This window comes from Panulirus ornatus, chromosome 14 (genome assembly GCF_036320965.1).
Source record: "Panulirus ornatus isolate Po-2019 chromosome 14, ASM3632096v1, whole genome shotgun sequence".
NCBI lineage: Eukaryota > Metazoa > Arthropoda > Malacostraca > Decapoda > Palinuridae > Panulirus > Panulirus ornatus.
Window position 1 is genome coordinate 61,215,657 of NC_092237.1, and position 26,910 is coordinate 61,242,566.

Genomic DNA, 26,910 nt, shown 5'->3' on the forward strand with positions numbered 1-26,910 from the left:
GCTGAGTTATAGGTAGGGAGACAGAATGCCCGCCAGGCGCACAGCAATCAATATGTCGGACGAAAGCTACGGGTATTACTACATATAAATATTGTGGAGGATCCTCTCACTCACCAGCCACGACCTGGCGCAACTAGTCCTCCTGACGGCCAGAGCAGCGACACCTACGGCGACACAGGCACAAGTAGTCGAGCCTCCCCCCTTTTCCCCTGGACCAGGGAACCCTCCGCTATGCCTCACTGACCTGCACTCTGGCACCTTACCCTTTGACCCACTTGTTCCCCTCCACCCGATGTCACCTGTTCACTTGCACCTGCCAGGTCATGTGTCCGTGTGTTCGTGTGTGAATTTACCTATTTGTACTGAACGAGGAAGGAGTTTTACACACGTGAGGATCGTGTGTGTGTGTGTGTATGTGTAAAAGTAAGTTATTTTGCTCCTTTTGCGCGCGCGCGCGCGCGCACACACACACACACACACACACACACACACCACGCGCGTGAGAGCTTCACATGTCAAGCAGACTTAAGTTTTATTGAAGGCCACAGAATTTCCAATAACCTCAGGTTCTCTAGCCTCCAAGCCCGTCTTATATCCCACCAATATATAAGAATTTTCCTTTTCATCTTTTTTCTTTAAAACCACGCAAAACTGAATGAAAAATATCTCATTTGCATACGATTCATGTAAAACAGAGGGGTTACTGTACACACTTGTACAGGAGCCTTCACTGTTGATGTAATCATTCGGGGGAAATTGGTGTTACCTCCGAAGATTATAAAATGATGTTCTTAAATCCATGTTTTTCTTATAATTTTCACCTCCTGAAACAAGTGTTTATCAACGGGCACAATTATTACATTCACATATGTCTAATCAAACATACATACACTCGTTAACATCCACACCATTGAAAATGCAAATACAAAATGCTTCATACATACACGAAAACATAAAGGTTTAAACAGAAACACACACACACACACACACACACACACACACACACACACACACACACACACACACACACAAACACACACACAGACACACACACACACACACACACAATACATTTCATGCTTGTGAACAAAACTGTGATGTGTTTGAGAATTTTCTGTTTACTTTCCTGGCTGCCAGTAAAACATATTGTGAAAAAAAAAAAATCATCCTTCAAACTATCGTGGGAAAACTATTGGTTATACCACATGGCGATGACATCAACGGACAACAGAGCCTATATCACCCTGACACAGCCTTCCGAATCGACCTTAATGACTGCCACAACAGAACTTCAGAGCAATGAGATAATACAGTGCTATATTTCATCAAAAATCCAAAAATGAAATGTTTCAAATTTACTGTATTCAATTAAACATTTGTAATTAATTGGTTCTAATTAGACGAAATTCCTTGCCATTAGAAATTCATTATATATATATATATATATATATATATATATATATATATATATATATATATATATATATATATATAGAGAGAGAGAGAGAGAGAGAGAGAGAGAGAGAGGGCAAGGAATAGAGTGAATTGGAGCGATGTGGTATACCGGGGTTGACGTGCTGTCAGTGGATTGAATCAGGGCATGTGAAGCGTCTGGGGTAAACCATGGAAAGCTGTGTAGGTATGTATATTTGCGTGTGTGGACGTATGTATATACATGTGTATGGGGGTGGGTTGGGCCATTTCTTTCGTCTGTTTCCTTGCGCTACCTCACAAACGCGGGAGACAGCGACAAAGCAAAAAAAAAAGAAAAAAAAAAAATATATATATATATATACTGGCAACAATGTATATTAACAGTCATTCACATAAGTGATGTACGAAGGTTATGGGGAGGAAACCTTGACAATATTCTCATGTTAAGATGACTCATCGTAACTCCAAGGTAGTGACGGGTAACTCACTGGGTCCACTCCTACCGTTACTTGCGACGTCCAGCGTTACCTAAACAGGTACGCCCGCTCTACCTATGGTGTATACGTTACTTCGTCATGTATACGCGTGCGCACCTCCTCCCGTTACATGAGAAGACCCTACCGGGTAAGGCTGGTGTCAAAACCTGACTGCTGCAGGGGATTCTAACAGCGGAGAGCCCGTGTCAGGACCAGACTGACGAAGAGAACACTACAGTACTGGTATAGCCAGTCTGAGAACCTGACTGATGTGGAGATGGCCACGGCGTCAGGACTTGACCGATGCAGTACCACGCGTTCTCCTCATCCCTCACACTCACTACTCCCTCCTCGCTCTTTCTCCCTCACCTTAACCATCGCCTTCATTCTCTTCCGCACTGATGAAGCCTCCTCCTCCTTGTTCCTACCCATATAAAAACTCTCCTTTTCCTTCCTCTTTCTTTTTTTTATCTTCTTCCCTTTTTCTTCGCCTTCTTGTCATACTTAGTGACGTAAGAGGGTGGGAAAGCTAGCCACGCTCGTCGTAACATTACGACTGTGGTTACGTCTGCCTGCTTGCCTTGCACAAGCCAGACGGGTTAGTTGAGATCTCGCCTCATTCCCACGTCAAATGAAGCAACAGAAATTGAATCTCTTTGAGTCATGACTGCACACAGACTGTATTTTCTTAACAAATTGTGTTCCTCTGACAACAGCCTGTGTTTTTCTTTGACTGCAGAATGTGGTCCTTTCAGTAAAGACTGCGGTTCTTTGAATGCACTCCATGTTTCTTTGAATATCTAACCCCCAAAAAACGGGAGGAATTCCTTCTTTTTTTCTTGCCAAGACACTGTTTCATACAGCCGGTGATTTCCAACTTGTCTCGAATGCTTCTCCTTACCAGACGATAAACTTATACGAAACAAAACATTTCTACTTATCCATTTTTCCTCTCTATATATCAATAACACTCTTCTTCCATAACGATTTGATATTTGTCAAATATATTCACAACACAATGTTCAGTTCTCGTATACGATTTCTAAATTAGCAACGAACACACGCACCACAACAGAACTATAAGGGAGGCACAGACGACTTAATAAACTAACGAAATGCATATGTCTGCAGGAGCCGACTTCTCCCTTCTTTCATTCTAACTTTTTATAGTGTAATTAACTTTTTATTACCGTACACTTCATGTGAGCTGGATGGACTGTGAGGTTTTGTGAAGTCTGCGTCAATAATAGGTTTAAGGTCTGTCTCATTTCTCCGTAGAATGTTAATTTATTTCTTCCACAAAACTTATAAAAAGTACGACTGTTAATTCAGAGGCTTAACAAAGCTATCAGCATTTCTGAGTGTTATAATTATCACATCTATTTATTGTTTCATGACTGTTATCATTATCATCATTACTGATGGCTACAGTGGCACAAAATGGGTCTCAGAGGAGTTCTGTTTGTTCATATATTCAAACTGGCGATCAAAACAGGTCTGTTGGCTCCTCTGTGGAAACAGAATGTGTTTTCGCAAGAGCTCAGTTTACTATAACGACCCTTACGACATTCGTATTCTCAACAGTTCCATGATATTCGTCACGTGACCCACTACAAGATGGATGTCAGTAACTGATAAGATCATGTCTATTCCAATTGGCCGCTTAATGGTAAAATGACTGGCACCAATTAACGTTATGATTGGTTGGGCTCATAATCTTATTCTAATGAGAGCCCAAAGAGCTTCAAGACACGAGGGCGATGAGAAATATTCACGAATGTTACAGACATTCGAAGATGTTCAAGCAAGAGAGAGAGAGAGAGAGAGAGAGAGAGAGAGAGAGAGAGAGAGAGAGAGAGAGAGAGAGAGAGAGAGAGAGAGAGAGAGAGAGAGAGAGAGAGAGAGACTTTCACCACTTCGTGTATACAAAAAAAACTTTACGTTATGTTCACCTCACCAATTCTCCCGTCTCTGTTTCTCTTTCTCTGTCTCTCTCCCAGTAACCTGTCTCTAACAAAGCATTCCTTTATCACCTGACGAAGGAGTAATGCTGGACGGGCGTCACCCGCCACACGGGACGCCCACCCACCCCATTCATCACACACACACACACACAAGGACTCAGACGCCTTACCTAAGAGCTGGCCGTTGGGGAGCTCCACGCTGGGCGTGCTGTTGCTCCGCTTGGACTTCTTCTTCTTCTCCTTGTTGCGTCTCAAGGAGTTGAACATCCGGAGCATCTTGGCCATGGGGACTGTCCCTCGCAGTACTTTGATCTGATATCAACTTCGATTTTCCAGCGGCAAAATTTCCACTCACTAGATATTCATATGCTTTCGAAACGGTGCAGGAAAACGTTGGCAGCTCACAAAGTCTCTTATTTCTTACGTTTAACCTGTTTGTTTCAGCGTTTTTCCGGCGTGATCCATTCCTCTGTCCATACAGCAGCGGCGTACGGGACGGGATGTTACACGACCATCATACCTGACTGATGTATGACACACGTACACATAACCTCCAGTATTCTCCGGTGTAGGCCTCCAGCGTGAGACGCATTCAACTTTTTATTTCTTGCGCGATGCTTCCGCTCCCCCCCCCCCCATATAATACCCCGGATCCTCCCCAACCCTTTACGAAAGTCAGCGTAAAGCACGTCGGACCCCGAGCTCGTACTCAGCCTCGAACCACGCCGGATGAAGACTCCTCCTCCTCCTCCTCGTCAAGGTAGGAGTGAAGCATGTCATTATTCATTTTACCTTCCTTACCTTTTCTTACCCTCGCTCCTCCACCCCAGCTGGGATGCTGGGTTGAAAAAGAAAAAAGAAGGGAAGAAAAACCATCCAGTAAAGTATTAGGATAATCTCCTCATCTTTATGGCAGACGCATTTATCACGGTAATGAGATCATTAAGGGGTCACACCTGACTGCTGGGCGTCACATGTTGCTGCCTCAAGTTGACGTGGGGCGCCAAGGGACCCAGCTGTATTATTATTACACCGTGAGATACACTGGCCTAGGGTGAGGTGAGCCAACAGCAGACACCTTCAGTGTGACTCCCCAAGCCACACCCCACCGCCCAACACTCTACCGAGTGCCTCTGTTATGAATGATCTTTACGTGGGATTACGTGGCTGTACCGAGCAGTTACTGACCGCAGCATAAAGCTGTGGCATCCCACAATATTTGTGTTACGGAAAACAGCACTCCTTTGTACCGGTTCTACCCTCTCACCCGACCGGCACAGAAACCGCGGCTGAAAACACCCCAGTAACACCCGTGGCCTCCTGTCTTGTTGGCCCAGCTCAGCTCTGACCCACTGACTCAGCTGGCTGGCTCTGTGGCCCAGCTGGCTGGCTCTGTGGCCCAGCTGGCTAGCTATGTGACCCAGCTGGCTGTGTCTGCGACTTAGCTGGTTAACTCTGCATTGCTTCTGACGGCCAGTGTGTCAGGCTTCGCCACCCCGCGTCAGCCCACAGTGAGTGCTGACGCTCTGCAGCGAACTGGACGTAATTCGTCTTTTGTTTTTACCTTTATGGTAGTTGATATGGTAACCAGATGCAGATGGATCTGTTTTGGTCTGACTGGAAGGTACACTGTACTGATAATCCCACACATGATCTACTCTACTGCGAGCACTCGTGTGTACTTCATCTTTTTTCTTCGCTAGTGTGAAAATCTAATATCTTGAATCTCGAGACGAAATGTCCAAATGAAGCAGAAAACATGACACTTGGCCACAGACCCTACACATGTCATCTGAGAGCATAAACTATGCTTGACCGTTGACCAGCCCCGTGTGATCTGAAAGCGTATTCTACGCTCGGGCATTGACCAGCCCCGTGTGATCTGAAAGCGTATTCTACGCTCGGGCGTTGGCCAGCCCCGCGTGATCTGGGAACCCACATGGAATTAATCACATCTCATCTCAGGCGTCTCCTGCTGAGGGTCGGTTGATTCCTAGTGTCGTAACTTACGTCAAAAGTCACGTATCTTTCATGAAACAAAACACTGTCATATGGTACTTCCACCTTGAAAAGAAAATGAAACGTCCTGTACGTCTCACGTCATCAGTATCGGTGCAAGTGAAGGTACTACAGTACTGACACTCAACAACCCTCGCCTCGAACATCTGGTAAACTACTGTGAGAACCGTCTTCTGTGTGTGTGTGTGGGGGGGGGGGGAGATACTAGTGGGGGGTTATGACAACAGACAGAGTGACTGGCTGAGCGGGAGACGGATAGGCGTGTCTGTTGTGATGTAAACAACGAGATTAATGTTATGAGCCGAGTCTTGTGGGTGCCAAGCGATATATATATATATATATATATATATATATATATATATATATATATATATATATATATATATATATATATATATATATATATATATATAACTTGGTGTACGATCTCAAAACACGTACTTTCAGTGGAGCCAATTCCCCCGCTAAGATGTCTGCGAGCGTACAACCCTCACAATGTCACCCTGACCTTCAACATCATCCTTTATATTCTCCTTCCTTCACTTGTCTTACCATCCCGCCCTCCCTCACGCCTTCCCTTTCACAATCCATTCTTCTCCGCTTCTATTACTCTCCACCTCCCTCTCCACCTGTCACCACCAGGAGGCAGCAGGGAGCCAGCCACCCACACTGGCAACACTCAGGGGTCCACCCGGGCATAAGTCTGTTCCGCCAAGCGACAAGAAATCATCGTCGAACCGACGCAACGAGACTACAATGCCCCCAGACGTGAGACAGATGAGGAGGAGGAGGAGGAGGAGGAGGAGGAGGAGGACGAGGAAGGAGGAAGGAGTAGGAGGAGTGAGGGGGAGGGAAGGGGGGGGGGGGGAAGAAGAGGCGTGAGTGGGAAGAATGGGAGGGAGGGAGAATGCGGGTCCCTTCATGAGGGTTGGGGAGGCAAGAAATGTGGCTGAGACTCGGGGATCATCTTGAGATGTGGAGACGACGGGTGGTGGAGCAGGTCCTGCCCCTTACACACAGCACGTCCTGTGGTGGGTGGTCAGGGAGGGCGATCTGCAGGGCGGGTGAGGGCAGGCGTGGGAATGGTGAGGGAGGGGGGGGAAAGAGGGTTAGGGGAGAGAGAGAGAGAGAGAGAGAGAGAGAGAGAGAGAGAGAGAGAGAGAGAGAGAGAGAGAGAGAGAGAGAGAGAGAGAGAGAGAGAGAGAGTGGTGGTGGGACATGACGGTGATGGTGAGGAAGGGGCGTGGGGGGGGAGGGGAAGGGAAAGAGATGGACGCCATCAAGAGATGTTAACATCACGGACCCATGTGGGATCCCAACCCATGATCCCTGAATTCACAAAACTCGTGGTTAAACACTGAGCTGACCAGACACCAAGCACAGCTGAGGGCGAGACTAAGCTTAACCCATGATGAAAGCCACACCAAGCTTAACCCTGAAGACGACGAGACTAAGCTTCATCATGGATGAAGGGTAGAGGATACGCTTAACCCCGCACGAGGGCCGAGATTAAGCATAACAACAGGTTTGGATCAGACTAAGCATAACCCCCAAATGAGGGCCAGATCATGCTTAAACCCTCACGCGAGAGAGACTAAGCTTAACCCCCAGCTGACCACGAGACTAAGCTGAACCTTACGGACTGAGGTCGTCCCCAGCAGCGCCGCCAAACACAACCATCTCGTACTAAATTCCGTCTTCCTTTTTTTTTTTTTTCTTACGCCGTGCGATAGCTGAAGTACAGGTACCCAGCTCCCTAATGGAGAGCATATCACACCGAGATATTTCCGTTACCCTGCAAGGCTGCTAAAGCTAGCTCACTCTACCACCCCAGCTAACTCCCTCGCTTACACCCCCCTACGTGAACTGGGGGGGGGGGGAGGATATGAGGGAGAGGGAGGGTCGCTGTGGGACTTGACCTTTCCACACTCACCCACACCCACACCCACACACACACCCACACCCACACCCACACACACACTCATTCGAAAGCTATACCCACAGGAATATATCTGACACGTTAATTCCTGCAGTAATTAGCGATACTTAAAATAGCGTGTTACAAGTGTATATATATGAGAGAGAGAGAGAGAGAGAGAGAGAGAGAGAGAGAGAGAGAGAGAGAGAGAGAGAGAGAGAGAGAGAGAGAGAGAGAGAGAGAGAGAGAGAGAGAGAGAGAGTTTTATGTGTACGTTTCCTTCTGAGTGTATGTATGTATATATGTATGCCGTAATTGCATCTATGTATGTTTCCATGTAAGTATATAAGTACGTAGTATTTATGTGTGTGTGTCTGTGTGTGTGTCTGTGTGTGTGTGTGTGTGTGTGTGTGTGTGTGTGTGTGTGTGTGTGTGTGTGTGTGTGTGTTTATATGAGTCAGTCAGTTTTCAGTCATTCATGATCACGTATCCAGAACCCGTTAATATATAGGTGCCCCTTACGCTTTCCTCGACTCTCGTAGTGCCAGCAGGTGCCAAGGGACGCTGTCCCAGGCCTCTGGCACTGCTCGTGCTCTTTTCAGAGCTGTAAAGATCAGGGAGTTAATCCCTTTCTTACCAACCATCCCACCCACCCCTAACCTAACCCGACCCAACCCGACCCCGACCCGATCCGACCCGACCCAACCCCTGCCCGACCCGACCCGACCCAACCCCTGCCCGTCCTGAGTTTGATTCTCGCTCTGGTCTCTGTCCCACACGCACGTACCACCGTAACATAATGTATATACACGTACCGCTGTACCGTAATGTATATACACGTACCGCCGTACCGTAATGTATATACACGTACCACCGTACCGTAATGTATACACACGTACCGCCGTACAGGAGGACAAGTACGACCAACGCACGAGAGGCCTGTGACGTACACAGTTAATTGCACACCATTGTTGATGTTGGCCATGGTCTCATGACCCCTCCCTCCTCCCCTAACCCCTGCTGTGCCTCACCCCCAACCCTGATTTATGGGATTGTCCCCAGCTCTCTCTCTCTCTCTCTCTCTCTCTCTCTCTCTCTCTCTCTCTCTCTCTCTCTCTCTCTCTCTCTCTCTCTCTCTCTCGCTCTCTCTCCCTCTCCCCATCTATATTATCTATACATATATCTATCCATCTATATATCTCCCTCCCTTTATCCATCTCTCTCTCCTTCTTTCCCTCTACCAATCCTTCTACCTAACTCCCGCCCCTTCCTTCAGCACAAAGTAACTCACATCCACAAAATCATACAGACACACCACCACCACCATTCCCCTCCTCCTTGTCTAACCTCCCACACATCACTGTGCTGTCTGGATTAAACTCCCACTCATCACTGTGCTGTCTGGATTAAACTCCCATGCATCATTGCCTGGTTTAAACTCCCACGCTTCACTGTCTGGTTAAACATCCTCACATATCACTGTCTGGTTTAAACTCACACACATCACTGTTAGGTTTAAACTCTCACGCATCACCTTCTGGCTTAAACTCCCACGCACATCACTGCCTGAGATGCAATTTGCATATGAACGTCCAGGTAGGTGAGGGGCACCGTGTGCTTCAGCTCCTTATCTACCGTGTTGCCACCAATAGATGAGGCAGTAAACCACACCGTCCGATGGGATCCGATGCTAATGCCAACCCATAATTCACCCCATAAGGGTTGGGAATGCCTTACCGAAGGGGGAATCAAGGGGAACAATATTCACGAACAGACTCTCACGATGATGTAAAAGAAGATCTGAACTCTCTTGTATGATAGGATCAGCGAGAGATTATGAAAGGTTTGAGGTTCTGTCAAACACTGAACCGATCAGAGAAAGTTTGAGAAATATGTGATTATGTGAGTGGGGTTTGTGAGTGTGTGATTTTCCTATATGCCCATGTGTGTCATAGACAAGTGTTCATGTAAGTGTCGTATACATATGTACGCAGAACCTTATCCATCATGGCAGAAGTAATGCAAACATAGCGTGTAGCGCTCACCGCACGCATTCCTGATGGATAATGCTGTTTCTCCCAGACTCACGCACGTTACAGAATTATTTCTCCTGCCTTCATCTGCAACTTTTCTCAACCACACATCGTCTTATTCTTTTTCTTTCAACCGTTTCTCTCTTAACTTGTTCCATGCTTGCCATTTACTACCTCTTGAAAGTGGACTGAATATTCTTCCTATCGTTTTTGCACGGCACTCGCATATTTCTGCTTGACATATCTCTTTGGTATATTCCAGGTTACTACTGCAGACATAATAATTCTGTTTCTTCCTTGCTGAGACGCTTTTAAGCCCAGGGCGTTATTCTTGAAGCCTCAAGTCTGATGTCAAGCACAGATTATCAAATCTCTTTCTCTTCTTTCTAAATTGTAGTGTGTGAGTTCCTTCAGCCTCTTGATAGTTCGTATGTTCCATTCCCTCAATCCTGTTTGTGGAAAGTTCATGAGTTCTGTATAACTTGTTTATTTCTTCTTTGTTTTGGATGATGACCCTATAACACGAGAACATTCGGTTCTTGTCTCTCTTGTGTCTACGCTGGAATTTTTTATCATTAGTTTTGTGACTCTCGTTGAGAATGTTCTCATGATCATACCACTCTTTAATCAGCTCCTTGAATTAAAGTTTTCCATCCACGATGATGTTGATGGAGAGAGATAGATCGATAGACAGATAGATAGATAGATAGAGAGAGAGAGAGAGAGAGAGAGAGAGAGAGAGAGAGAGAGAGAGAGAGAGAGAGAGAGAGAGAGAGAGAGAGAGAGAGAGAGAGAGAGAGAGAGAGAGAGAGAGAGAGTTCCTGGTGCAGCGGGATGATGGATGAGTGAAGTTAAGTTTTCCTGGCAGCTGCAAGAGAAGACAACTGAAGGATCGAGATAGCTGTTTGATAAGGAAAGTTAGTTGGTGAGGGGGAGTGACCGCGGCGGCTGGTGAGAGCTGAGGACTGGCGAGAGCTGAGGTCTTGTGAGACCTGAGGACTAACGAAGGATTCCCAGAGAACTCACTTCAAAGGCGTCCATCTCCCCTGCTACTGCGTACAGCGTAGCCTGGAGCGACATCATCCCTTGCATGGGAGATCGTGGAGTTGATATATATATATATATATATATATATATATATATATATATATATATATATATATATAAAACACGACCTTCTCAGTGATCACAAAATATCATCAGTGGTAGAAGCAGCCACCATCAGAAGTAGCCGCAGACCACGCACGACCTCTGGAGACCAGCGAAAGAACATGACTCGAAGGAGAGAAGATCCAAGGGTGAGGTGAGGTGAGGGAGGGAGCAGAGTGTGTGACGAGGGGAGGGTGAGTAATGCCGCATCCTCTCATCTATCTCCCCCGTACAGGAGGGGCACCTCACACACATACACACGAAGGAGTCGGGGGTTCCAGGAGAATAAGACTCTCCCAGTAACGTACAAACAAGTACATATGTAAATACACAAACACACACAGCGGAAAATGAGGCTTACATTTCTCACCTGCGGTGCTGTCTGACCACACTATGACTCCGTTTAGCTCCACATCTCGCACGCCAGTAACCTACCAACACCACAGGCGTACTTAACACTAGGAACACACCACTTTACATGTTACTTAATGTTGTCAGTACGGAAATGCTAACAGGCCTAAGTCTTCCCTGACTGTGAGATCGCTTCGGGTATATTTCAAGTGTTGATAACGTCGCGAGTGATGCACGACACTGCATCATGTGGCCGGTGGTTCACGAAGAGCAGAAAATTATCTCTTACACCAGTGCAATGCGAGGAATTGTGGTTCTGAAGGGCGAAGGTGATGACAGTGAAGGTGACGACAGTGAAGGCGATGACAGTAAAAGGGTTAACAGTAAAGGGGAGCTGTGAAAGTGGGTCACTGACAGTGAAAGGGACAGTGCTTGTGGTGACAATGAAAGCGTTGACGGTGAAGTTGAGTTGGCACTGAAGGGAGTGACAGTGAATGGGTGTTGCTCTCTGAAGGAGGGAAAATCACTGTTGTCTCGGGGAATGGAGGAGACCTTAACGAGAGCCACAAGTCTCCCTAACAACACGAGACACCTATTAAACGTGCCAACACACCATGCAACCTTAGACCCTATACACAACTGTCATACTGGCGAAAATCATGTGCAGCAGCGTCCACCTAACGAGTGGCTGCCCTTCCCCCGCTAACCGTTGCAAAAGACGGTTAAATAACCGACTACAGTAAAGAAAACGGATTACGTGAGGACGCTACACGCCCCGCCGGCTGTGCCAAGGTCATCGTTAAAGTGAATAACGTTTACATCTCACACAGTATGTGCTCTGCCGCCCGCTTTCTTAGAACGAGACATAACGATCACAAGGTTCTATGAAATACAATACAGATACAATACAGATACTGGTAGAAGCAGTAAGTGTGAGAGAGAGAGAGAGAGAGAGAGAGAGAGAGAGAGAGAGAGAGAGAGAGAGAGAGAGAGAGAGAGAGAGAGAGAGAGAGAGAGAGAGAGTCACCATGATTATAAATCTAGCACCCATTATGCTTCGCGAGGCCACACAATACTCGTTGCTTTGCATCAACTAGAAACCCCTCCCCCCCATTAAGGAGGTACGGGGGTCATACTCCACGCCTGAGGGCTTATTGAGCAAGTCCATCGATACACACCCAGGGTGAGAGGGACTGCGAGGTAATGGATGTTGCTTGTTCTTGGCCAAGTCCAAGTACCGAGTCTCCTGGGGACCAGGAGGGAATTTACCAGGGAGGTCAGACTGCGTCAGGACCGCTAATTTCACCTCATCATTTTAACTAGCTTCGTTGAGGCATAACAAGATTAAGCGGGGCGTTGTAATGCTGACGACTTGCAGCGTCTTAGAAGCATTACGCATACTTGCCCAAACGCTCCTCAATGCCAGTAAGTGACCTTAGCGCGTCTCGTTAATTATGTTTTCTACGCATCATTTTCTTACTGCGGAGGAAGGTAAGTGCAGAACGGGGTAAGCACAGCCAGGGGTCTCATAGTGTGTGTGTGTGTGTGTGTGTGTGTGTGTGTGTGTGTGTGTGTGTGTGTGTGTGTGTGTGTGTGTGTGTGTGTCTGTGATAAAGGACTTCGTAAACCTTCTAAGATACACATTTTGGGAAACAGTCATAAGGAATCAGCTTATTTGACTCTATATAAATTATGTTCCACAGCTGCTCCACACACAAGGCCACCCAACATAACACCACCACCTCGTGGGCCATTTCAAACTTATCCCCCCCAAAATAGGAGAAAATTCTGGACAGTTAACAAGTGAAGCTTCTCATTATTTCCCTGTTCGACGTCTTCATTTAACTGCTCGTGACAATGTATATAGTGCCGCTTCACAGTGACCCATGGTGACATGCAACCTGGCTGGCCAATACCAGGATGTGGTCTCCGCCCATATACTGTTACCTGGGCCTCCTGTACCCCGTGTGGCCACCACCAGGCGAGTAACCTACAGTCTAGCGTTTAGCTGCTCTCCTTTTTCCACAGACGACCTAGGTAATGTGTGAGGTCAGCACAGAGTTGACAGATGTTAAATCTACCGTGATCAACACAACTGTTGATGTATCATGATCACTACTGTGATTAATTCACCATCAATCGATCCATCTTTTCCTCGCTCTCTCTCCTATGGTTCCTCTCTATCATCTACAACGTTTGCAGGCTTGTCTGTCCTCATCCGTTCGCCTGACTCGTGTTCACTACCTATGATAGTTCGTTCCTCCTTCCTCCTGCAGCCACGCATGTTACGAGTTTCTGTGGACAGATCCCAGACAGTGGAAGTGAAGCTGGTTATCCACACACCCACCGTGCCCGCGGGACACCCACACGCCCTCCCACGACATACCCTCCAGCCTCGCCCATAGTTGTACCCTTCCCCACAGTAAAACTACTGACTGATGCAACGAACAGCAGACAGCAACACGCACTCTCTCACGTCATGGTACCACCCATCCCTACCCCCAGCGTAACCGGGTGATGGTGGAGGTTAAGTACAGACACACGAAGCCAGCAACGGTCCTCCCTACAGCAACGGTCCTCCCTACAGCAACGGTCCTCCCTACAGCAACGGTCTTCCCTACAGCAACGGTGCCCCCTACTGCAACGGTGCCCCTTACAGCAACGGTGCTCCCTACAGTATCGGTGCCCCTCTACAACAGCGGTACCCTCTACAGCAGCGGTGCCTCCCCCTCAGCGGCGACGAAGAACGCCATTCCCTCGACCACTGAGAAACAAATATCGACTTCGATTGATAATTACCTCCGTAATTACAGGATGCAGACCAGTTCATCATCTACGCTTTCCGCTATGCATCGTACCAGGAAAATGCTTTGATACATAATCAGGTTCGTCTCTGCTTATACCACACCAACGTATTACAGTGTGCGTGTTGTTCATACATCACGTTGTTGCTTATCCCGAAGGCTGAAAGTAGTCTGGTGTAACTGTATGCTCTAGAAGCACTTCCTGAGCTGGGTAGGAGATACCAGACAATCTACAGGAGAGGAGCTGGTCAACAGTGACCACCTACAGTGATCTACAGGTGCCTCCTGAACGTCACGGCAAGAACCGGGTCAGCCACACAAAGGACTCATGCCGTTGTGTGCATAACCAAAGGGACTTAAAAGGCGTCCACCATGACACGTAAACACACACACACACACACACACGCCCATGTGATGAGCAACGTTGGGAGCAGCAGCCGACGCCCATAAAGGGGATGCATGACGCACCGCCCACGCCCACGGCCCTGTGTAATCACAGACTAACGCCCACCCCCTTTACACTTTATAGTTAGTCGATTAATGCCAACCCCTTTGATCTCTGTGATCACATCGTGCCTGGCTGACATACAACTCCCTCGACCCCCGTCTGTTCCCCGAGATGAGGCCAGCGATCGCTTGGTTCCTGTCTGAGATTCTGTTGGTGCGTTTCTGGTTATCTTCTGTTGTGTTTGTGTGCGCGAATGAGTGTAGGAATATATGCATGGACGAGAGTGTGTGCGTGCGTGGGTGTATTTTTGAGCGTATGCGTGTCTGTATTTCCATCTCCGTTCATGTACGCACATATTCGCGTCTGTGTCTGTGCAACACCCATGTTTCGAACGGCCTGTGTTTGTTCGTTCGTGCGTCCGTCCACATGGCTGTGTCCATCAGCGTGATTGCGTATCTATGGACTTCCTTCCTGTCTGTGTTGTGAGTACAGTGTTGCTTTACATGTGTCTCTCAGAGTCTGTCTACTTTGTATTCTTTACTCCTTTACTATATATATATATATATATATATATATATATATATATATATATATATATATATATATATATATATATATACGCACACACTTGACCAGTAACTACTAGCCATTAGACGCAGATTACGCCGAAGTATTACTACTAAGAATCCCCAGTTTCAATCTATGAGGAAATATTTCAAATTTGACACCGATATATATACTTCAGAACTTGTCCACAATGGCGCATGTGCAGCACCTTTCCTCCACAGCTCAAAAGAAAAGTTCACTCCACGTATAAGGTAATTCCTCAGAGGATCTCACAAAGTAATCCTGATGGAAAGAAGTGAGGTTTACGAGGCGTAATGTCTCAAAACCTCCTGGACGCACGCACAAGCAGCGTCTGTGCGTCACGCCGAACACCGTCGCCAACGCGCCACTGAAAATCTCATCACATTAGACGGCGATGGACACACACACACACACACACTCGCGACACTGGCAGCCTCCGCGCTCGCTCCCCACCTACCAGACCCAGACTGGGGGAGCAACACCTCCACCAGCGACAAGTGATGGGATGGGAGTGTGTGTGTGTGTGTGTGTGTGTGTGTGTGTGTGTGGGGTCATGTGGGTAGTCATTCAGGCATATGTCGTACATCCTGCTTGTTTGGTCCCGCGGCTGGTGGGCTGTGGTGTCTACCATTAGTCAGACGGACAGAACTTGACCCTACATAGTACCTTTCTCAACACAGCAGCAGGCTCAACACAGCACCAGGCTCAACACAGCATCCGGCCCAACACAGCACCAAGCTCAACACAGCACCAAGCTCAACACAGCACCAGGCTTAACACAGCACCAGGCTCAACACAGCATCCGGCCCAACACAGCACCCGGATCAACACAGTACCCGGCTCAACACAGCACCAAGCTCAACACAGCACCAGGCTTAACACAGCGCCAGGCTCAACACAGCACCAGGCTTAACACAGCACCAGGCTCAACACAGCATCCGGCCCAACACAGCACCCGGATTAACACAGCACCAAGCTCAACACAGTACCAAGCTCAACACAGCACCAGGCTTAACACAGCACCAGGCTCAACACAGCACCAGGCTTAACACAGCACCAGGCTCAACACAGCACCCGGATCAACACAGTACCAGGCTCAACACAGCACCCGGATTAACACAGCACCAAGCTCAACACAGCACCAAGCTCAACACAGCACCGGGCTTAACACAGCACCAGGCTCAACACAGCACCAGGCTTAACACAGCACCAGGCTCAACACAGCACCCGGATCAACACAGCACCAGGCTCAACACAGCACCCGGATCAACACAGCACCAGGCTCAACACAGCACCCGCATCAACACAACCACCACAGCACCACAGCACAAGGGTGTTGGGGGATAGAGGCCATTCTCCCCCCTCCCTTCCTCCCATCTAACCTCCCCACCCTGGGAGACGCTCCCACCGCCATCGATTGGTCAGCATATCCTCCCACGTAGCCGATTAATGAGATCAATACAGGCTTCCCGGACGTCTTGTCTCTCAAAGGATTACTGGCCCATAGGTCAGTAATCTGTGTTGTTATATAATACAGGAAAATAACTATATGAGGAATTTGACGTCATATTCTATCATTAGTGCCTTGTTAGTACTGCGTGTATGTGTGTTTGTGTGTGTGTGTGTGTGTGTGTGTGTGTGTGTGTGTGTGTGTGTGTGTGTGTGTGTACAAAAATACTCTAGAGTAATTAATTTATGCACTACACGAGAGAACAGGACGACATGCAATTCATTTGTCTAATGAAATTACCTCTGCGGGCATTTCATACATGAGGAACTTAATTCACCATCTGTGTGGAGTAATTACACACCTCCACATGCAATTAGAAAAAAAAAGACAACAACAGCAACACATATATATATATGAAATATAAGGGGCACATCAGAGGGTTTCGTTACATATAAGGGGCACATCAGAGGGTTTCGTTACATATAAGGGGCACATCAGAGGGTTTCGTTACATATAAGGGGCACATCAGAGGGTTTCGTTACATATAAGGGGCACATCAGAGGGTTTCGTTACATATAAGGGACACATCAGAGGGTTTCGTTACATATAAGGGACACATCAGAGGGTTTCGTTACATATAAGGGGCACATCAGAGGGTTTCGCTACATATAAGGGGCACATCAGAGAGTTTCGTTACATATAAGGGGCACATCAGAGGGTTTCGCTACATATAAGGGGCACATCAGAGAGTTTCGTTACATATAAGGGGCACATCAGAGAGTTTCGTTACATATAAGGGGCACATCAGAGAGTTTCGTTACATATAAGGGACACATCAGAGGGTTTCGTTACATATAAGGGACACATCAGAGGGTTTCGTTACATATAAGGGACACATCAGAGGGTTTCGTTACATATAAGGGGCACATCAGAGAGTTTCGTTGCTTCCTATCATGACTATGGTCAGAGTTAAGAGCTCTGTACGTCACGGCTCTGCTAATCTGGACTCAAAAATGTTCAGAGGTAAATCCCATGTTCCTGTATATTCGATCGCTAGCGAGCTTTTTAGAATATCCTTCGTCCAATGAATGATCCATAAGTCTTTCAGATACCCCATGTACTTCACAGGCTCAGCCTCTTGCAAAAAGAAAATAATAATGATAATAACAATGATAATAATAATAATAATAATAATTCTTTCTTTTTTTTTTCATACTATTTGCCATTTTCCGCGTTAGCGAGGTAGCGTTAAGAACAGAGAACTGGGCCTTAGAGGGAATATCCTCACCTGACCCCCTTCTCTGTTCCTTCTTTTGGAAAATTAAAAAAAAACAAGAAAGGGGAGGATTTCCAGCCACCCGCTCCCTCCCCTTTTAGTCGCCTTCTACGACACGTAGGGAATACGTGGGAAGTATTCTTTCTCCCCTATCCCCAGGGATATAATAATAATAATAATAATAATAATAATAATAATAATAATGATAATAATATTAACTGTGTAGCGACCCATTATCAAACTGCCAAACATTTTTCTGGAAACTGGATACAGAATACGCTTGGCCTTGGAAATTACGCAGGAACCTACATAAAATATAAGCAGCTCTGGACTTTAACAGATTTAAAATGACACTTTTCATAAATAATAAACGACACAACGGAAGGGGAGGGAAAAAAAAAAAAAAGCATAGAAAAAAGAGCTTTAACGTCAGATACCCATGACATGAAGGTGGGGAGAGGTGAGGGGTGGGGAGGTCTTTGATACTGAGAAGAGATTACACAATATTGAAGCATTAACGCGACCATGGCTGAGCAAGGTGAGGAGGTATATGGCCCTCTCTCCCTCCCTCCCTCAGTATGATAAGAGGTTGGCACTAGCACGGCAATGCTGGAGTGGCACTGTTGTGACGACGCTGTCGGGATGGCTCTGTTAAGGCGCCACCGTTGTGACGGCTCTGTTAATACGCCACTGTTGGGATGGCTCTGTTAATGTGCCACCGTTGTGACGGCTCTGTTAATACGCCACTGTTGGGATGGCTCTGTTAATGTGCCACTGTTGTGATGGCTCTGTTAATGTGCCACTGTTGTGATGGCTCTGTTAATGCGCCACTGTTGGGATGGCTCTGTTAATGCGCTACTGTTGGGATGGCTCTGTTCATGCGTCACTGTTGGGATGGCTCTGTTCATGCGTCACTGTTGGGATGGCTCTGTTCATGCGTCACTGTTGGGATGGCTCTGTTCATGCGTCACTGTTGGGATGGCTCTGTTCATGCGTCACTGTTGGGATGGCTCTGTTAATGCGTCACTGTTGGGATGGCTCTGTTCATGCGTCACTGTTGGGATGGCTCTGTTCATGCGTCACTGTTGGGATGGCTCTGTTCATGCGTCACTGTTGGGATGGCTCTGTTCATGCGTCACTGTTGGGATGGCTCTGTTCATGCGTCACTGTTGGGATGGCTCTGTTCATGCGTCACTGTTGGGATGGCCCCGTTCACTCCTTACAACAGGAAACTCACGTCATTACCTGAGTCAAATGAGAATGTCGACGAACGCAATTAAAGTGACATAAAGCTGTTTTTATTTTTGCAATACGATCCACTTCCTTTCACCGGTCCTATGGGATTACGCCCTAAAGTATCCGTGTGGCATAATGTTATTTTAATCCCCCAGGTCAACATACAGGGCACGCCCACGGAGGGCCACAACGAGGCCACCGTTTAAGCAATACCGCCCTTGTGAAGGGAGGCGATAAAGGTCAGCTTCACTGCCGCAGTGCGTGGGAACCTGGGGGGGGCGGGGGGGGGAGACGGCAACAGCTGAAGGAAAGCTAAGTACAGCTGTTCCCAAGGAAGCTAAAGAAAAGCTAGGTACAGCTGTTCCAAAGATGAGGAAGAGCTAGGTATAGCTGTTGCTAACGAAGCCGAAGTAAAGCAAACCAAAGCTATTCCGATGCTGTCACTGCTACTTTTGCTGTAGCTGTAGATGGACTTAGCTGAGGGGAGGGGGGCTGCTGCTGTTGCTGGAATGTTGTAGCTGTCGCTAAGTCGCTGATTTCGTTAATGTAGCTGTGGGTAACGTGGCTGCTGTCGCTCGTTAGCTGTGGGTTTATGTGGCTGTTGTCATGGACCGTTAGCTGTGGGTTTATGTGGCCGTTGTCGCTGGACTGTTAGCTGTGGGTTTATGTAGCTGTTGTCGCTGGACTGTTAGCTGTGGGTTTATGTGGCCGTTGTCGCTGGACTGTTAGCTGTGGGTTTATGTGGCTGTTGTCGCTGGACTGTTAGCTGTGGGTTTGTCTGGCCGTTGTCGCTGGACTGTTAGCTGTGGGTTTATGTGGCCGTTGTCGCTGTACTGTTAGCTGTGGGTTTATGTGGCCGTTGTCGCTGGACTGTTAGCTGTGGATAATGTATGTTGTCGTCCAAGAATTATCAGCTGTTTTGGGGCTGATGAGGATGTCAAACAGCCTCTGTACATCAGTCATGATGCCGTTCTGCAACACTGTAGGTGTCGATAATCATACTGACCCAGGGGGAGGTCATCGCAGCTCATGGTTCCCACACGACACCGAAAAGTCGTGCCTTTCCACCGGCAGCGCCCTTAGTACCTAGTACGACGAACGACCGCAGTGAGAGAGAGAGAGAGAGAGAGAGAGAGAGAGAGAGAGAGAGAGAGAGAGAGAGTGGTTTTGACGACCCTCAGGAGAGGGGAAGGGATGAGGGGAAGGTGTCATTTGACCCATGGTGAAGTGTTTCACATCAGGTCAACGGGCTGAAAGAGGTCACGCACAGGATGACCCAACAACACCAACTGGGGTGACGTGAGCTGCAAATGGTTCCTCTACAAGCGTCGCGTCTCCTACAGTGGGTACATTGTGTCTAATTCACTCTAGCCCAGAAATTACACGTTGGAGGAACGACCCCATCATAATGCGAGGTGGCAGACGACCGTGGGTGGAAGCACCACAAGGAGAGATGTGGAGTATAACAGGTTTCACTGGTAATGGCTAGGGAATTCGTCTGGGTTAAAAGAGTGTCTGACGGGTGGATAAAATGCACGGCCCATTAGACGGATAAGACCCCATTATACGGAGCGCAAGTGGGCGAGGTGCCTATATGTATATATATTATCACGCCTGAGAAAAATTGTACGTCATTTCAAACTAAAATTGGAGAGAGAGAGAGAGAGAGAGAGAGAGAGAGAGAGAGAGAGAGAGAGAGAGAGAGAGAGAGAGAGAGAGAGAGAGAGAGAGAGAGAGAGAGAATGTTATGCGCATACGTATGTGTGTGTGTGTATGCTTGCGTACGTGTCGCCAAAGAATAATTCCAGTATGTAGGAACTGGAAATATGAGACGATCAGGTGATCTATCACGTACGAGAATCTAATCTATTTTCACAAATGAGTTTTACCAAATATATACATATAAAAAAAAAAAAAATTGTAGTACTCTACCCCACGAACAGGTTCTAATCCCTTTCGACTTATAGAGATGAAAGGAGTCCCCTTCCTCCTCCTCCTCCGTATCGTCGGGCAGGAGGCCGTCTACCATGCCGAGGTGAAGCTCGCCTTCCTCGTCCGCGCCTTCATATCCCCCCACACCAACAAAACCATCAGCATCAGGAGATACAAAAACCAACCCGTGACGCCCCCAAGTTATGAGGTTCGGTGTATCCTGGGGGGGTTAAAAACCCACGGGAAGTTAGGTTCTTGGTGGGAAAGGAGGGATGGAGGGAAGGTGTTACGGTGAGGGGTGGTATGTGTGTCACCAGGGAAGGAAGGGAGGGAGGTGAGGGAGGAGAGGAGAGTGGTGGGAAAGAATGTTAACGCATAAGATGTGATGAATCTACGCGCTCGCATGTACTGTACATTTATGGTTTATGAAATGATACATACTTACGTTCGTGTGGCAACCCGCCTGAAGGTAATTCAAGGAAAACGAAGCGTAAGTTTGCCTTATACTGTGCAGCTCCACACACATCCCCTCCTCACTCTTGGCGTTGTGTGAGGGACCCTGGGACGCCACGGGATCTCGGGAGGGACATCCTCAACTCTGCATCACCTAGCTTCTCCACCGCCCTCCTCCTCCCACCACATCCTCATCTTCGGGTGCCTTTCAACACACACACACACACACACACACACACACACACACACACACACACACACACACGTGTATACATAAAAACAAGAGAGTAAAGCAGAAGGATGTCAGTTATGTTCTTTTCCTCTGCATGAGAATTTTGTTTTTGGCTGCTAAAACTACTTTTGATGCTTCAAAAGAAGGCTCCGGTCAAGGACAGGCCTTCACTTAAACACCAGAGCCAAAGAAAAAGGGATGGAAGCAGGAAAAAAAAAAAAAAAAAAAAAAAAAACTTTTGTAATCTGAAATCTTAGAAGGAAATCCTCGTCTTTTTTATACTGGAGGCCGACCCTCGCGAGGAGAAAGACACGAGGCTGCTGAGGGAGCCATGTGGTGTGTACTGTGATGTCATATCTGGGACCTGTCATGAAGGCAGTGACACTGACTGCAGGACACCCCCCGAGAGCTGTCATAAATGGTATTGAGAATGGCACACTGGGGCGCCCCCAGGAGGACGAGACATGAGGCTGAGGGACAGGACCTCCCAGGTAATTGCTATGAGGGTAGTGAGGGTCGGACACAGGACCTCCCTGGGAACTGTCATGAGGGTACTAACACTGGCACAAGGGGGACGGCAGATGGGAGGGAGGGTCATGTGACCCAGTGGTAAACATGACCTCCCGGCCAACAGTCACGACAGGAGCACCTCTCCTTGTCTATTGGGATGACCTCGCCGCCGGAGACAGCCACAAACAACCCCCCCTACTCTTCGCACGGTAGACTGACGCTTCACTGCACATCGTCATGTCAAACGTTGGACGTTCTCGAAGACGTTCTACTGACGTTCCTGCCTGCACACGGGGCGTGGCACGGCGGCACGCCCCACCAGAGGAGGGGCCTGGGCGCGGAGAACTTCACTGCCATATTTCCGATAAGATACAGAACACGTGTTACTGTCGTAATCTAGCTCTTAAGGCGTCTGTCCATAAGGGCGAAACTTGGGCGTGGCGTCGAGGGCGGACATGCGGGTTCTTCCCTTACCAGAAGTGTAATGTGGGTGCAGGGCTGCCAACCACGCTGTCCACAAGGCTGCCAATAAAGCCTGTCTGTGTGGATGCCATGACATCAATGCCCACGCCGAGAGAGAGAGAGAGAGAGAGAGAGAGAGAGAGAGAGAGAGAGAGAGAGAGAGAGAGAGAGAGAGAGAGAGAGAGAGAGAGAGAGACTAAACATCGTTCGCCATAAACTCACAATACGTAATTAGGAGGTAAACAACGACAAGGTTTACCATTGCAGACGTCCTCGATTCGCCAACGTGTGTAAGGTTCGTTTTGCTCATCGTTCTCGGTGAACTAACGACGAGAGCTGCCAACCGTACCTTTGATGCCGTTTTCTTTCATATATCAAAGTATTTCAAGGGGTTGCCACCTGACATCTACAGGGATACCAAGAGACGATCTTATACAACTGCCAATTCATATGGCTGCCAAATGGCAATCTACGAGGCTGTCAACTGGAAATTCACAAGAGTTACAACTGGAAATGTGCAGGGTGGGTAGCAAACTGACCTCTTACGGGGTTGTCAACTGACACATTACAGAGCTGCCAACTGACAATTCCCAAGGTTGCCAACTGTAGTCCAAACAAAACGTGTGTAGCACACGAGCATGACACAATAAATATGGCCGTCAGTCACTCTAATTAATAAGATTGTTAACTGCATCAGTGACACAAGATTGCACGCGCCGCCATGTGCAGGGCAGCCAACACCAGCGGATGATGATGCAGGGCTGCCAATTGGCAGCAAATGATGATGCAGGGCTGCCAACACCAGCAGATGATGATGTAGGGCTGCCAACACCAGCAGATGATGATGCAGGGCTGCCAACACCAGCAGATGATGATGATGCAGGGCTGCCACCACCAGCAGATGATGATGCAGGGCTGCCAACACCAGCAGATGATGAGGCAGGGCTGCCAACACCAGCAGATGATGAATGATGAGGCAGGGCTGCCAACAGCAGCAAATGATGATGCAGGGCTGCCAACACCAGCAGATGATGATGCAGGGCTGCCAACACCAGCAGATGATGAATGATGAGGCAGGGCTGCCAACACCAGTACACAGAGGTCTGCCATCATCACCACAGCAGGGCTGCCAACACCAATCGTACCAAGACCGCCAGAGTGACTCACCATCAGACGACAACCCGATACAAGGACCCCACTCACACCAGCCCTGGTGTCTCTGTATCACATTTTCGATATTTCTCACAACACAGAGAAGACGTCGAGGGGGAGAGAGGGTCATCCTTGACGCGACTGTGATAAATAAATCTAATCTAAGACTCAAGGAATGTATCAGTCTCGATCGTCCTGGAATCAGAAGTTTCCGATCACAGACGTCCAACGTCAACACGGGTTACCCCAGCCGTCTGGCCAGCAAGGCAGACGTTACCTCACATCAACACGAGACTATCAACTCTACATCATGATCCTCGCGGTAGGTCATAATCCCCCGATCTGAATCTCCTAGTCTGACCAGCATGACCCACCCCCCCCACATGGCACCGACCCTGACACTGACCCCCTCCCTCCCCCCCCACAACGATCCCACCAACCCCAACCCCACGATCCCAGGGACACTAGCCCTGGACGCTGGCGTGCCTCAAGGCGCCAGTTTGTGCGCGCGCGCGCGTGTGTGTGTGTGTGTGTGTGTCTGTGTGTGTGTGTGTGTGTGTGTGTGTGTGTGTGTGTGTGTGTGTGTGCGCCAGTAACACAGTGTTCCACCTAACTGGATTTAATTAAGGCGACCGATGTCAACCACTACTGCTGCTGCTGAGGCCTCCTGCTGCTGCTACTGGGAGAAGGGAGCGAGACCAGGAAGGGAGTGCGAGGGAGGGAGAGTGAAAGGACGTGATACGTGGCGAAAGAAAGGGGGAGGAGGAGGAGGAGGAGGAGGAAATATACGAGGGGAAAGGTGAATTACAACGCGAGTAGCTGAAGGGAGAAGAAGAGGGTTGAATGGGCAAGAACTGTGAGTGAGAAGGGGTGAGTAAATGATGGAAGGGGAGAGAGAAAGTGGATAGGGAAGATTCGACGAAAGGGGGAAGTATACGAGAATAGTGAGAGGAAAAAAATGAAAAGACGGATCAAAGAGTAGAGAGAGAGAGAGAGAGAGAGAGAGAGAGAGAGAGAGAGAGAGAGAGAGAGAGAGAGAGAGAGAGAGAGAGAGAGAGAGAGGAGTGTGACTGGTGCCACCAGATGGATGACCGACTTGGTCTGTACACAGTCAATGTCAAATCATGGCAGGAGCCTTATGGATAAAGATTCGGGAAGAAGGGGGTGGTAACTAAACTACCTACTGTACATTACGAAGACCTCCGCGTACACGCATAAAGGATCAGAGGGAGACCCTAGCGAAGGTAAGGTCTCTGGTGGGTTTGCCGCCCAGCTGGCACAAGCCCCTCCGCTGTACAGTGGCAAGGTTAAGGTTAAGACAAAAATGCAGATGATGAAGCAATATGAACAAGAGGAGACACCGATGTTGCCGGGAAGTTACATCTCCTTTCTTACAGAAAGGATATATGAAAATATTACTACTACTACTATTACTACTACTACTACTACTACTACTACTACCACGACTACTACTACTACTAGTATTAGTGGTAGTAGTGGTAATAGTAAAAGTTTCTTTAAGTTCGTCCTACTTCTAATAACAATCATACAACCAATGACAGAAAACTAGGTTCTTGGAACCCTCACATAAGAATCTTAGCTTGAAAGATGCAAATAAGCAAGGCAAGGGATCGTAGATAATCACCCAAATGACCACCAGCGACATTTAATCTCACAATCTAAAAAGTTTCCTCGCGACACTGAGATTAACGTCGAGGTCAGCCGTCGAAAACATTTCTGAGGTCTTTCCCAAGAAGGTCAACGAAGACCTGTAAAAGACGAAGAAGGTCAACGAAGACCTGTAAAAAAAGACGCTGGGTTACAACGTCCTACAGATGATACTGCAGATATGCAATGTCCAGATGAACACCATATTGGGAAGGATCACTTAAATACTTATCATAAAGTACACACCTACCTGCCCAGGAGGTTACAAACTTACCCGACTTCAAGGTCCTCTACCCAAGCAAAAGAATTTACCTACTTACCAAGTACACCAGTTCGAGGCCCATCCTAAATATCATCTACCAGTTCACACGAGGGTTTAGAGCAAAACTGTGTCCCAATTGGTAAAGATGTTTTCAAAAAGGTCTGAAGATGGTTCTTCAAAGACATACTGCGACACGTAACGGGATACGAATAAATTATCCCAACATGAGCGACATCCAGAGCGTTTCACCTTCAGCGGTGGTGTCGCATTAACCGTTCACAAAGGATGAAGCGGAAAAAGAAAAGAAAAGAAAAAAAAATATCGAGAACAGTTGTACTTTTATCCTGGTCTAAACCAACTCAAGACTTCACACATCCATCACCAAAAACTACGGAGTCATCTTGTATGTGCATCACGCTGCTGGTGCGAGAGAGAGAGAGAGAGAGAGAGAGAGAGAGAGAGAGAGAGAGAGAGAGAGAGAGAGAGAGAGAGAGAGAGAGAGAGAGAGAGAGAGAGAGTCAGTACAAGCAATACAAGCATATATCTCGACCCCCGATAAACCCAAGGCAAGCTCAACTCGAGTACTCACAACGTTCCGGCTGGTGCTCTCACCATGCAGCCATCGTACCTGTAAACAAAGACAAGAGAACACATTACAATTTTCCTGAGGCGGAGGCACAGGGCCGTCTGGGCACATGATGGCCGCAATACATAGCCGCAGACGCAGCCACGATGATCATTACCACGAATCACGCTCGTGTTAATGCTCTCATGACCACAAGCTGTTACTCTTCTCGCATGTAATGCTGCGTTGTTATCATCTGGAAGGCAATGGGTAATCAACAGAGCTTCAGGCAACAATAATTCTTTAGCCATTAAGAAAATTATATATATATATATATATATATATATATATATATATATATATATATATATATATATATATATATATATATATATCAGAGGTAGTATGAGATAATGCCTTGTGTCAAGGAACCAATGAGCGTCTCCCTTGCACTTCGCAACACGACTACCAACCAATGAGCATCTCCCTTGCCTCCTGAGCCATAACCAATGAGAGAACATCCTTCAA

General features: G+C 47.6%; 1 protein-coding gene across 24 annotated transcripts in view; it reads right to left on the reverse strand.

Moving 5' to 3' along the window:
* Positions 1 to 26,910, reverse strand: part of LOC139753492 (uncharacterized) — a 609,003-nt gene that overhangs the window by 288,510 nt on the left and 293,583 nt on the right. Inside the window, exons 1-2 of one of the 24 annotated variants that reach the window (XM_071670105.1) lie at positions 15,603 to 15,654; positions 4,045 to 4,398 (exon numbers count right to left, since the gene is read on the reverse strand). The exons of the other annotated variants lie outside the window; for them this stretch is intronic. Of the exons in view, the coding sequence (XP_071526206.1) occupies positions 4,045 to 4,159 (115 nt within the window). The 5' untranslated portion in view covers positions 4,160 to 4,398; positions 15,603 to 15,654. Of the gene's footprint in view, positions 1 to 4,044; positions 4,399 to 15,602; positions 15,655 to 26,910 lie in introns of those variants that run through there. 24 annotated transcript variants of the gene reach the window in all.